General features: G+C 35.2%; 1 protein-coding gene across 17 annotated transcripts in view; it reads right to left on the bottom strand.

Moving 5' to 3' along the window:
* Pum2 (pumilio RNA binding family member 2) overlaps positions 1–14,248 on the bottom strand; it is an 83,783-nt gene that overhangs the window by 13,210 nt on the left and 56,325 nt on the right. For 8 of the 17 annotated variants that reach the window (XM_021201794.1, XM_021201797.2, XM_029540858.1 and 5 more), the window contains 3 exons: positions 10,635–10,778; positions 10,266–10,556; positions 5,847–6,083 (listed from right to left, as the gene is read on the bottom strand). In XM_021201794.1, coding sequence (XP_021057453.1) covers positions 5,847–6,083; positions 10,266–10,556; positions 10,635–10,778 — 672 coding nt within the window. The remainder of the gene's footprint in view (positions 1–5,846; positions 6,084–10,265; positions 10,557–10,634; positions 10,779–14,248) is intronic. The other 9 variants (XM_021201806.2, XM_029540864.1, XM_029540866.1 and 6 more) reach the window with 3 other exon arrangements.

The following is a 14,248-nucleotide window of genomic DNA, read 5'->3' as shown; positions in this document are numbered from 1 at the left end:
CCACAAAAAGTATGAAAATAAAATGAAATGGAAAGAGGAACAATGGAAAAAGAGGAAAATAATAAAGTGGTAGTAAATGATCATAATTAGGTCAGCAAAGCTAGAAAAGTAAAATAAATTTAAAGCAAATGCTCTCATCTATAAAATATTCTAAGGATGGACATGCATTTTAAAACAGAAAAATTAGACTTATTTTTCTATCTCTTGTCCCATAAATCCTCTCCTCCACTTAAAAATGTAATGATTCAGAGTTAAGGTCGATGGAACATAGAAAAAAAGGTGAAACTACATGAGGGAAGACAATGGCTTGTAAGAAAATCCAAAAGATCCTTGGGTTAAATATCAGTATGCCCTTGGAGGTAAACTATAACCATGAATTTTTTTTTCATGATACCCTTTTCATATAGGAGCTAGAAAATGCAGTGAGGACTGTGTTATGAAAGCATAGCTTCTGCTACTGGACAGACAATCAGTTACAAACATATTTCCAAACTCTTCACCTCCCCAAGTCTACACAACTGTATTCCTCATCTAAATGCTTAAAGCTTACATTTTTCAGACTTTAGAGTATTTATGTAGATAGAGTTCAATGTTGATTATTTGTAGGCTGATAATTTGAATGGAAATGTTCCAATAACAGAGACATTTGAGTCCAGCGAAAGATTCAGGTTTTGGTAAGATGCCCAACTTGTACTAATTAAACATGTGCCTTGAGTGATCTACTGCCAAAGTACATCAGTCAAGTACTCTCTTAAATTTGTGATCATCTTAACTAAATTAATTGAAGAAAATTCACAAACATTGGAACCAATGTCACAAAGGTGCTAACGGGGTTTGATGCTTAATTTTCACTATCAGTTTTACTAGATTCAGATTCAAATAGGAGACAGACCTCACGGCTTATCTGTGAAGGTGTTTCCAGGGAGGTTTATATCTGAGGAAAACTATCCCTGAGGTCAGCACCATTCTATATTCTGTGTTTTCAGAATGAACGAAATGGCATGCAAAACTAGCAAAACTAGTCATATCTCTCTGCATCCTGACTCTGCAGTCAGCTATTCAACTACCATGATGCCATGACTCCCCTGATACAACGGATTATACGTTCAAACCATCAGTTAAAATAAACTCTTTCCCTCTTACTGCTTCTGTTGGTGATCTGATTATAGCTCTGAGAAAAATAACTAAATAACAAAGATAATGAACAAAATTATAAGGACAAAAGTAAAATCATTCAGCCTTGAAACCAGTAAAACCAAAACTCAATAAATTTTTATGTGCAGCCAAGTGTGGCAGTGCACACCTTTACTCCCAGAGGCAGAGACAGAACTCTGAGTTCCCAGGACAGCTAGAATCACAGTGTTAAGATCCTGTTATAAAAACAAAATTTTATGCAGAAAGCCAATCATAAATTGTCTCGCAAAACAAAATTTTACAATTTCTTTACATTTAACCCTCCCATGAGCAAGACAAATATCTTGAAGAGTTGCAACAGTACCTTAGCATACATGAGAACTGCTATATAATCTTCTAAGAGCTGAATGTGATGTTCTACTTCCTGCCTGTGAGTTGCCCATCTAAAGCTGGAGAAGGTACATACTTGAACTTTAAAGGTGCTTAGACAATATCTCTCATGGAAATCTCGAGAATAACTAAATTCAGAAAGGAATCTAGACATCTACTAATATTCTATTAAAAAAAAAAAACACAAAACCTTAGGAAACAAGATCTTCAAGATAATGTAAATATTACTTCCTGAAAGGCTAGTTAAAATACAGTACTCAAACACTTTTAAAAACTATATGCCATTCCTTATGTAAGAGTATAATAGAAAAGGAATAATATCACAGGTCAGAACTGTAGGTTGGCATCAATTCTTTCAGTTATTCTTACAAGTCTTGGGAGCTTATTTACTTTTTAATTTGTTTGTTTTAAATGGATTTATCATTGAGCCAGTCTATGTCCACATTAAGGATGAAATGACAAATATGAAGGTTTTAGCAAAAAAAAAAAAAAAAAAAAGACTAACGCTATTTATTAACACTTCAATATATTTCATATTGGTTTTATGCTTTTATTAACAATCATACTTAAACATAAAAAATGTAAGGTAGTCTTACAGCTAACTTGGCCATACTTGTTCACTCTTATACATTTCCTCTAAAAGGAGAACCTGAATAAGTTTGTTAAAGCCAGCAATTCTTAGCAAGTAACTACTAGGGGGGGGACGGGACAATCATAACAGTAAATAATGCCCCATTTTTAAATAGAAAATGTTCTGATTAGGAGAAAAAAAAAGTTCTAGAAATGTGTGATCCAGGGTTAATGTTCTCCTATTTACTTAACACTAATGAATCTCCACAATTCTGAGCCACCTTCCAATCAACTAATATCCTGAGTTCAAAGTTCACACCATACTAATCTCTCTTTTCTTGGGGGTGGAAGCACATATCTTGAGAAGTCACTTAGTCTGGCAAAACCAAGGAAGGCCATGCAAAATGGTGCTTTATACCTAAGAAGTCCCAAATTTATCTGAATACTAAGACCATAAGCAATAGGCAAATTAGAAATCACTAACATATTTTAAGAGTTTGTTTTCCCTCACCTAAAAAGTGGTGACATAGAATTGCTCTAAGGGGAACAAGCACAGTACAACTAATGGTTTAAAACTGACACTAATTATTCTGAGAGTTAGAAAATAAAAGAATGGGGCATTATCCTAACCACTATAGGAATAACAATCTTTTAGGGTAACCTTTTAAGGTATGAAGGAAAATTCATCATAGAGAATTTATAGATTGATAATATTAGAGCCACACCGGTTCATAACCCCTGAAGAAATATTTTAGGCAATGGCTATGAGGTGTTAAAACATCATGTAGACTAGATTGATAGTCTCACAAAGGACACAGCCACAAGTATCTTGATTCAGTGTAACACAACAGAAAGTGCCCAGAACTGCACCTTGCCAAAAGAAGCCATTTACAGGAAATACCAAGTAGGCATATGCTTACCACCACCATAGGAAAGCAAGCAGCAAACTCAAGAACGTGAGAAATTCAACAGGACAATTTCTTTAACAAATGAATGAAACAAAACAAGAAAAAAAGTGAGGAAACAACTATAAATGAAAAGACAATTAAACTTAAATGACCGTGACTCAAATGACTGATATTTAAGCCAACCAAGTAATAAGAAATTAAAGTATGATAACAATGTTATATGTTAGAAAACCTGGCTTTATACTACATATTGAAAAGCTAAAACCGTTTTTTAGTCTTCTAAGCTCAATATACTAAAAACCATAGGTTCTGAATATAAGTTTTTATTTTAAAAATATTTAAAACTTATGAACTAAAATAGCTCTCCAATAAAAGTGACTCTAGCAAGTCTAATGATATCTGCTGATTAAATATTTACTCTTTGAAAAGAAAGTCTTTTTACAAGCAGATTGCTGCTTTTGGGCAGTTTCTGTGGGGTTCAGAGAGCTACCATAATCAAAAGGAGAGCTGAGTTTTAAAGTCTCATCAAGAACTTTGGGAATGTTGATCCTAAGAACCACTCATAACCATAATAGTTTTATGTTCATTATTTCAAATCTTGGTCAAGAATAACCAAGAATTAATTTTAACCAATTCTGGTAAAGCAGGGAGATTTACTCTTTTTGATATAGGGCCCTTGCTAAATTTCCTGGCTAACTTTAATTTGGACCTTAGCCTCTGAAGTAAGTAGGATTACAAATGCATGCTACTATGTCCTCACAGGGAAGAATCTATGCAGGCCAAGTAAATAAAATGATTTATATAAAATCAAATATGTGAATTCTACTCCCACAAAGTATTTTACATATCAGCAATCTTGATACTGTCTCACAAAGAAATCTAATTCAATGATATAGAGTTCAAAATCACTTTCTAAATAACTGAGGCAGCAAAAGTAGAAAGATCATTATTAATTACTAAGTCAGCTTAGACTATGCAGTAAATTCTAAGTCAGCCAGGCCTTAATAGCAATGCCCTGTTAAAAAAATAAATACTTTTCACGTCACAAAGCATAGAAGCTTTGCATCATTATTAAATCATAAGAAAGTAGAGAATAGATTATTTTCATAGTGTATAAAGAGTAAATTCATGAAACCTGAGATATTTTCAATTTGGTGGGGAAACATTTCAAGTAACATGACTAGAACTAGGGGAAAGTAAGGGCTAACAAAAGAAGGTATTATAGGTAATTATTGCAATCAGAATGAGTTTGAGCATCTAATTTCCAACTGAAGCCTTGGGTGTTAACAGTACTAGATATAACACAGGACACTTGCTCAGGTATGATTTCCCACAATTGACTAAAATTCTTTCTCTAAATAATTAGGCCAAATTTTTTACTGTCTAAAAAAGAGAAAGACACATCCACACTGCAGTATAATTACAGACACCTAAAAAGTCATATATATCCAATTTATTTGCAAGTTATATAGAATGAGTCTATTTTTACAGGTTCTAAGTAAACAAACACACACAGTAACAGTTAACAGAACCTGGTCTGCAACTTACCTATGAAAAGATGACAGGACACAACAAATATAATTTTTACAAACATAAAACTATTAGGATACACCTGGCTTTTTTTCTTTTTCTTTTTTAAAAATTTGCTTTTGGGTTTTCGAGACATAAGACAGAGTTTTCTCCCTGTAGCCCTAGCTGTCCTGGAACTCAAGATATCCACCTGTCTCTGTCCAAAATTAAAGGCATGTATGTACCACCACACCCAGCATTTTTTGGTTCTTTGTCCCAAACTTCTACATACATTTCAAAAGCATGTCTTATCAAACAGCTCTTGTGACTAAGACAGTTGATAACAGAGGCTCAGGCTATCTAACTAGGCACGTCTATGAACAGGGATTTAAGTCAGACCTCAGGACCCTATCTGAATAAACTAACTGGTACATATTCACAAGAGCAAATCTTCCAAGGAGCAAAAATTTCAGAATTTGGGTGGGATGCAGGACCAGAATCTTTGATGTAGTCTGTTTATATGCTACATTTTAAAAATCACAAGATATCTTAAATATTTCTAAGCAACAGAACCATTTAGTTTCAGCTGTACTTAAAAATCACAAAATCCATAGCTTAATTTTTAATGGCAGAATTCTTTGATAAGACAGGGATTCATATACAGCTAATAATGTCTAAAAAGTCTTCAAAATATACTGTTTCCCTTATGGACAAGTACTTCCTAGAAGAGGGATAAAGGATAACCACCAATTTAATAATCTGGAGGTGAGTATAATTTTTAAGTAGAGATAGAAAGAAAAGTCCTATATGTTTCACCTTTAGGAATATAACATGCTCAAATCATTTTCCCCTTTAACATATTCAAAAGAGAAGCCTATTAACTTCTCTAATGCACACACATTAACTGACATTCTCTGATATAATTTGTGGTAAAATGGCCAATACTGTACTAAATTATTTACATCCCATTACTATATAATATTTTCTTATGGTGTGCAAAAACTTTTGACAGTAAAAATTTCTTTCACTATTATGTATATTTTTGACTTTCAGATGCTCTAGAACACATAAATCAAAAGCACAGACAAGAAAACATACACCATTGTATGTCTTAAAAGAACATAAAATATAAAAGAGGGTCTTTACCTTACTGTACATTAGACCCTCACTTTGAATTTCAGGAAGTAGAACTTTTTCAAAAGGCTAGTATCTAAAAGCAAAAGCAATTTGGCATGTTTTATCCAACATTCAATATTTTACATATATTATAAACACACACACAAACACACATACATGTATACATACAAATAAAAAGGGTTTTGGGTTTTTTTTTACCTAAATGCAAACTGGATGAGGATCCATGTGATGAAAGTGATGGCGGTGGCGTAAGTGAATGTCCTGGAGTTTGGCTTGGCAGAGGCATGCCTATTGGACTTGGAGAGGAGGAAAATCCCAGACTATTGTAAAATGGTTGCCCTATGGGTGCTAGGCTGCTACTAGATCTTTTGTACAAGTCAGAGCTAGTAGATAGAGACTCTCTCCTTGTGGCACTACTACTTGCAGAACTGCCAACTGAAGAAGAAATAAAAAAAACCCTAATTACATACAGTGTTAACTGAATAAAACCTATCCCCAACCAACTCTTGCTGGGCAATAATAGAAGTGATCACAATAATTATTTTAGAAACATTATGGAGATGATAATTACTGTGATAACTATATATAACAACTTATTAATCATAAAAGGGTATAAATGCACCCCAATAAATAAGCAATCCTTAACAGAGCAGTTATATGATTCATTATTTCACACATATTTTACCACCGACACATATAGTTACTGTGCTTTAATACCCTGGTATGATTTATAAACTCTGAATCGCAAAGTTGTCTGTTTTAGGTCATAAAAAAGATTAAACTCAAATAAGGTTTACTTTGGTATTATCCTGATGTCTGGAACCTGGTTTTTAAAATTTCAGCTCAACGCCAAAAAAAAAAAGATTATATTAATAGAGTATTCATAAATTTCCCTCACCAGTCATATCTGACTTAGATTTTTAGCTATGTCCAAAATAAAGTCCATATTGGCCCGAATATTACTAGCTGGCTGTGAAAAACAAGTGGGAGCTAACTTTTCAGTATTGCTCATATAATTTGTTAAACAGAAAAGTCCTAACCACCAAAATTTTTCTTGGAAAATTAATGCCTCTTTTTACTGGGCCACCCTAAAAACATGCCTGTATCTCTTACCCTTCATGATCCTTCATTTTTTAAGATTCTAGGACTGGCCTCCTGAGCTCGTTATTCAGAAGTTCCCCCTATCCCTACGAGTGCATGCTAGGAAAAACAATCTGACTGTAAAGCAGCATCTTGTGTACAATCAAATCCTTTACTGAGCATGTAAAGGGGATGTCCCAAATGTCTATCTCAAGACTCCTTTAGAACCAATATTCTCAATTAAGTTTCGTTCTTATTTTGAAACATCAGTCTCTTTTAACCAAATACCTTTCATGAAACATTTTTTCATGTAAGAAACAAGGTCTACTTTCCCCAATAAATAAGGACAAGCTCTATATTCGGACCAATATGGCAATTCTTTCCAGGGAATTGTAAAGTCTACTAAATCTTGGTTTTTATACTGTAAGTCATATATAAGTAACTCATACACATATATAATAAGTAGGTCACACCTAATATGGATTAAAGAAAACAGTTAGAGAACATAATAACCAAGGTGAGCTTCTAACAGATAGAAACCACGATTACCCAGGTTTTGTCAAATTCAAATACCTATATAGAAAAGGTGGGTGGGGGTGGTGACAAATGCACAGGCAAAAGGTTATACTGCAATATTGACTTTCATAGCATCCAATGCAGTTTCTAAAATATTGGCTATGTCTCATGGAACATTTCATATTTTAAGACCTTACATATGATAACTAGAATCAGCAAGGACACTATATGCACTTTAATAGTAAAACTAAATTAAGCCTTAATGTAACAAACCTTTTTTGTTTGGTGTTGGCAAAATGTCAATATGTACTCTATCAAATATGCTAATTTAAAAGGACACTGTCAAAGTGATCGCTTGCAATGTATATTACATAATATACTTATCTTAGACTCCTATTTATTTTAATAAGCAATTTAACTGATAAGGAAGGTTATTGGCTCTTTTTAGAGCAGCACCACTGTCATTCCTTGGCCAAATAACCAAGAGAAAGAAACTGGCTGTGACACAGGTAATGTATTCCCCGAAAAGAGAAATCAAGATAAATCTTTAAAAAAAAAAAAAAAAATCAGAAATTACCTCAAAATATAAGGAGGTTCTTTAAATTTTGTTCTGTCTGTAAATTACATGCAACATTGACAAACAAAATGTACCTAAGATACTAAGTAGGTAGACAAATGCTGGAATCACTACTTGTTCATCAACTATGCATATGATATTAAATCACAAACTTTCAATTAAAATATCACTTTAGAATTAACAGGTCATAAAAAACATGATTTAATTGTTATATCAGAGTAGCTACCACTGCCTGCCGTGTTTGATATTACTCAAAAATAAAACTACCATATTGGTAAGGAGAGCTATGTAAAAACAACTCGTATTTTAGCTTCCACTTATGTATGCAATTGTGTGACAGGGCAGTAACAGGTTTAAGAGTACATATGTATAGCACTTGAATGGACTCTCACAAAAAGTCAAAAAGAATGGAGATGAACTTTATCTAGAGGCAGTTATAAGTGCAAAGTGTAATGCTCCCTACTTTTTAATTATTAATTTAACTTTCAATTTCATTTTTACATTATACTGGGAATTAAACCCACAGCCTAATGCACACCAGACAACCACTCTAACCCTGAACTATATGCCTAGTCCTAATGTTCCTAATAGCAAGATAAAATGGTTATTTCCCAGACCAGGCAGCAGAAATCAGCATGTGATGCTTATAAGTGAGTAAGGCATGAGTGCTTTAAGGGGAAATTCGTAACTCTGAGACAGATGGGAATCTGAAGAACAAATGAATAGAGTGATCTAGAAATCTGCACCAGCGCATCAATAGCATACTTTAGAGAAAAGAATTGGTGTTTATCAAAGCTGTTTTCCTCCAAAGATTCATAAGGGGACAATAGCTGTAATTTAGAAACTACTTTATGTCCAGGATGTTTATATTTTAAAGTGTATGTTCTATCAGTTTTGTTCAGAACATTTAGGATTCTTTCGGGATAATGTCTTAATTAGGTTAGAATCAAAGAATGAGTCATGGAAGTACATCATCTGGACATAAAAATAATCAACTTGAAAAGGAACGAAATAAATAGAAAATTTAAAGAATTGGGCAGGAGAGTTGGCTCAATGTCTAAGAGCACTGGCTGCTCTTCCAAGGGACACAGGTTTTAAACCAGCATCCATGTGATGGCTTACAACCAACTCCAGTCCCAGAGGATCTGATGCCCTCTTCTGGCCTCCAACTGCACACATGTAGTGAAAGACATACATGCAGGCATAATACCCATACATATAAAATAAAAAATTTAAGAGAGTTAACACAAAGTCCAAATTCACCAGATGTGCCCTACACTGTGCTACTTATTTAGAAAATACTGTTAGGCAAGTAAAGTATTCCTTTATTGTATTTCTTGAAACTGAAGTGCCTTTTACTCCCTACAAGTTTAGAAGCTGTTCTACAAAGATATACTCATACTACAAAGATGAGTATGAGTTCAGAAGACACCTCAGGAAAATGGCAAGTACCTGATAACTAGTACTGCATTAGTTTAGCAAGTTTATTTCTTTTCTGGGAGGGAGGCAGTGTCTCATGAAGCTAGGTTTGTTGCAAGCTCACTATAAAGCCAAAGATGACCCTGAACTTCTGATTCTTGTAACTCTACCTTTTTAAGAAATGGATAATAAACTTATGCTGCCACATCTAGTCTAGGCTGTGCTACAGATCAAACCTAGGGCTTTGTGCATACTGGGCAAGCACTCTACCAACTGAGCTACATGCCCCAGACCAATTTTATCATTTTCCACATCAGAAAAAAATCTGAAGTGATAAGAAAACAAATGGAAAATGATTAGGGATTCTAAGAGTACTAAATATAAATGTTAAGTATTTTAGAAAAATCCCTTGAAGTCCAGACTCCTATCTGTGCTCTCTTGAAAGTTATCGATTACATATAAAGAACTAGAGTAGGCTGTCCTCACCTAATGTGAGGCTGTCTTAAAATTATGATTTCTTAATCCAAGTAAGAAACAATCTATTACATTACTTTTAATGAAAAAAGCTAAGTTATTTTAAGAATACTGGTAGTTTCTTATGGGACTCTTTAGTGATTTAACATTTATTTATTTAGATATTAGGCCAAATACAGAAAACCATAATTAGCTACCCAAACCTAGTAAGATGTACCATCCAGTAATGACTATTGTTCTTTTTAAGTTATCCAAATTTTAGGATGGCCATGTATTTACCTCCTCCAACATTATGGGGAATAAGGAAGAAAGAGTGATTAGCAAAATATAGAGTACCAAATTCTTAAATGTTGGGGGAAGGGGGAGAATGGGCTTGCTAGAATGAGCTAAACATTTATAAATGGCTGAAAGATTTACAGGAATTCTGTAAAATTAAACTAGCGCCCTACACTTTATTCCTATCCCCCCTACACTATGTTATTACTGCTTGTCTTTATATAAAAAATTCAAATACCTCAAGTATGTTTAGCAAAGTTTTTAAACAAACTTACCTGATGAGCCAAATCCACTGAGAGCTGAGCCTATAGCAGCTCCTAAAGAGCTACCACTTCCAAAGCCAAGAGATGCACTTCCAGGTTGGCCAGGTCCATGAGAAAATAAAGAGCTGCTCTGGGAGCTGTTAGTCAAAGAGCTGCTCCCATAAAATGAATTAGACTGCAGGTTAGAGCTCGGTTGCTGCTGCTGCTGCTGCTGCGGTGGCTGAGTGCCAATAGGTCGAAACAGACCATTTGTGCTGCCTGTAAGACTATTTGCAGTTCCTCCAGCTGCTGCTGCTGCTGCTGCTGTAAAATAATTTCAGATACTTCTTGAAACTACTCAGAAAAGTACCTAAAATCTCTAAAAATGTCAGTCATACTTACCAGCTTGTGCTGCTGCTGAACTAATTAAGACAGGTGTTGGAGCCATTAATCGTACTGGAGCTCCAAGGCCAGTTCTTGCTCCAGGGCCAACCACTAAGGCACCAGTCTGATCATAATAGGCAGTTGGAGCTAGTACTTGATAGCCTAGATAACATTAAAATGAGTACTTATTAATGAAAACACTTCACAACATAAAACATGAATACTTTCCCTTATATTTGTGTTTAGTCAATGATTTCACATTATTCCTACTAAACCTCTGAATACAGATGGAAAAACCACATCTGAGGTACTTTAAAAATGTGTTTTTATGGAGGTACCTTTATCAGTCATGTCTTTTACTTACAGATTATGAAAAGAGTTCTTTCCTTAAAAGAGAAGCTATAGGCTACCAAGAACTAAGTAATAGAAAAACATCACTATTTGGTCAGTTATGAAAAGAGAGGCTAGAAAGACTAGAGGAAGTAAATTAGAACACTATAAAAAAAGCTTATCTAAATTTTAAATCAAGTACATTATCAACACATTCACTTAGAATCTCACTTGTAAGTATCACTTTAAAATCTTGAAACATGAGGCTTAGAAACATGGCTCAGAGCCTAGGAACACTTGCTTTTCCTGCAAAGGACACACAAGTTCAGTTCCCAATACATATATGGCAGCTTATGGCCAATGTCAAGGGATCAAGTATATACAGTCAGGCAAAAATACTCATACACAGAAAATAAAACAAATCTTACTTTTATTTAGTTTTTTGAGACAGGGTTTCTCTGTGTAATGCTGGCTGTCCTGGAACTTGCTTCTTGGCCTCTGCCTCCCGAGTGCTGGCATTTTTAAAAAAAGGTTCTGTGAGATAGATCCAGCCTGGTCTTCATAGTGGGAGCCAGGACAGCTACAGCTACACAGTGAAAAACCCTGTCTCAAACCCCTCCCAAAAGTTAAAAAATTTTTAGAAATATAGAGCCGGGTGTGGTGGCACACGCCTTTGATCCCAGCACTTGGGAGGCAGAGGCGGGTGAATTTCTGAGTTTGAGGCCAGCCTGGTCTACAAAGTGAGTTCCAGGACAGCCAGGGCTACACAGAGAAACCCTGTCTCAAAAAACAAAAAAAAAATTAAAAATATAATCTGAGCAGACAACTTAAGATCACTAAGAGAGGGCTGGTGAGATGGCTCAGTGGGTAAGAGCACCCGATTGCTCTTTCAAAGGTCCTGAGTTCAAATCCCAGCAACCACATGGTGGCTCATAACCATCTGTAACAAGACCTGACACCCTCTTCTGGAGTGTCTGAAGACAGCTATGTGTGTAATTACATATAATGAATAAATAAAGCTTTAAAAAAAAAAAAAAAAAAAAAAAAGATCACTAAGAGAGTCAACTTGTAAAGTCTCTCACAGAAGCCTTAGTTTTTTGTTTTTGTTTTTTTTCGAGGCAGGGTTTCTCTGTGTAGCCCTGGCTGTCCTGGAACTCACTCTGTAGACCAGGTTGGCCTCGAACTCAGAAATCCGCCTGCCTCTGCCTCCCAAGTGCTGGGATTGAAGGTGTGGGCCACCACTGCCTGGCAGGCCTTAGTTTTATTGTAGGTTTGTGTATGAGGCAGGTAACATTTTTTACATTTCTAAAAAATACCAGAAAATGAAGTTTACATCTAAGCAGTTTTTCTCAAGAGAATTCTTCCTCTGAATCAAAACTACACAAATGACTCATGTGACAACTTTGTTAAATTTCCCAAGGATGGTACATTAAAAGTACTGCTCCAAAGGCACAGAAGACAGTTTAACCATGAGTCACAGCTATTTTGGAGCAATAGGGTTTTAACTCTCCTGGAGCTCAGGTTGAGAAGGTTTGCCTTTCACAGTGATAAGACCTTGACTACTGTCTGTGAAAACATACCAAATTATACAACGCTGAGCTGTATTTTATGACAACCACACAGAAGCAAAGTTTTGGTAAAATTACAATAGCAAAATGGCTTCAAACATAGGCAAATTCAGTTCATGTAAATGAACTACGCTGAGATAATCCTTTTATCATTAAGAGTAACACTTTCACATATATTTTAAGTAAATATAGCAAATCCCAATGTAGTATTTATTATGCACAATATAAATTCTCAAAATGTAGAAGCCAGCCAACAGTTCACATTGATGCACAACAATGGTCCTAAATTCAAGACTTAAATAGTACTCCCGCTCAAAAGCATTATGGTACAGCTGGCAAAAGGTCTCTGCAAGTAAAGGTAATTACTGCTTAGTCTGATAGTCCTAAGTTCTATTCTATAACCCATCTGTTACAAGCAGAATTCTCCTAAGTTGTCTTCTGACCCCTACATACTTGTTCTCCATGCCTCAACTAAATAAATGTTTTTAAAAAAAAAAAGAAAAAGCATATTGTTGGGCTGGAGACATGGCTCAGTGGTTAAGAGCACTGACTGCTCTTCCAGATCCCTAAGTTCAATTAGCAGCAACCACGTGGTGGCTCACAAAACCATCTGTAATGAGATCCAATGCCCTCTTCTGGTGTATCTGAAGCCAGCAAGTGTACTCATATATATAAAATAAATCTTTAAAAAAAAAAAAAAAAAAAAAAAACATATTGTCAATGTCAATAACACCTGCATTAAAAACTAAAGGCTACCCCATTTGGATTCTGGGTTGAAAATACTCTTTACAAAAATAAAAGCCCATACTTAAATGATGTGTATAATTCACCAAGAGTAATTTCTTACAAGACTTGTGTTCATCTGACCCTGAAAATCTCTCAAATGCATCCATTCTTCTCATTACCACTACTCCTGTCCAACTGTATTGATGTCATGTTTATGTTCTATCACACCTTTATAATTTTATGCTCCAGAATTATCTTTTTAATAACCAATTTGCAACCATACCCCGCCCCTCCTCAACACATTCTAAAATGCTTAAAATGAAAAGCAAAACTCTGAATATAGTCCATAAAGTGATCCACTTAAGTCCCTGACCTGAATGAAGACATACATGCAAGGATAATCTCTTGTGTATTATATGGAAGCATCACCTGTCAATAAAAAATCTGGTGGCCAATAATCTGAGGCTGAATTAGAAGGTGAGTTTGGCACGGAGTCAAACTTTGAGAAATAGAGATTTTGCCATCGGGGCTTGAAGAAGTCAGATGTCGAACTAAGGAGAGGTAACTAGCCATATGGCAGATATAGAACTAGCCATATGGCAGATATAGAACAGTATAAACAATAAATAAGCTACAAACTAGTGGGAACAAGCCTAGCTATTTAGGCACTTTTTAATAAATGATAAGCCTCTGAGTCATTATTCAGGAACTGGGATATGGGTGGAAAAGCCCAAAGTTACAAATGACACCCATCATTGTAGGCATGTATTCCAAACTTAGCTAAAAATCCAAACTTAGAACAAAAGATTCAGGTATTAGAAAAGCCCCCAGTGGAAAGGCAGGGGACAATCACCTCTTAGAGCAGTTTCCCAGCCAGGCAGAAGATATTCCTTTTAAGAGAGACCCAACCAGAGCCTTAATACACTTAGTACTCTGTCCCAGGTGACAGAGGGACTGAGCATCCTAAGCCCGTGAGAAATCAGTGTGTGAAGCCTGCAATGGTCTAGA

This window comes from Mus pahari, chromosome 7 (assembly GCF_900095145.1).
Source record: "Mus pahari chromosome 7, PAHARI_EIJ_v1.1, whole genome shotgun sequence".
NCBI classification, from domain to species: domain Eukaryota; kingdom Metazoa; phylum Chordata; class Mammalia; order Rodentia; family Muridae; genus Mus; species Mus pahari.
This window is presented reverse-complemented; position numbering and strand designations above follow the sequence as displayed.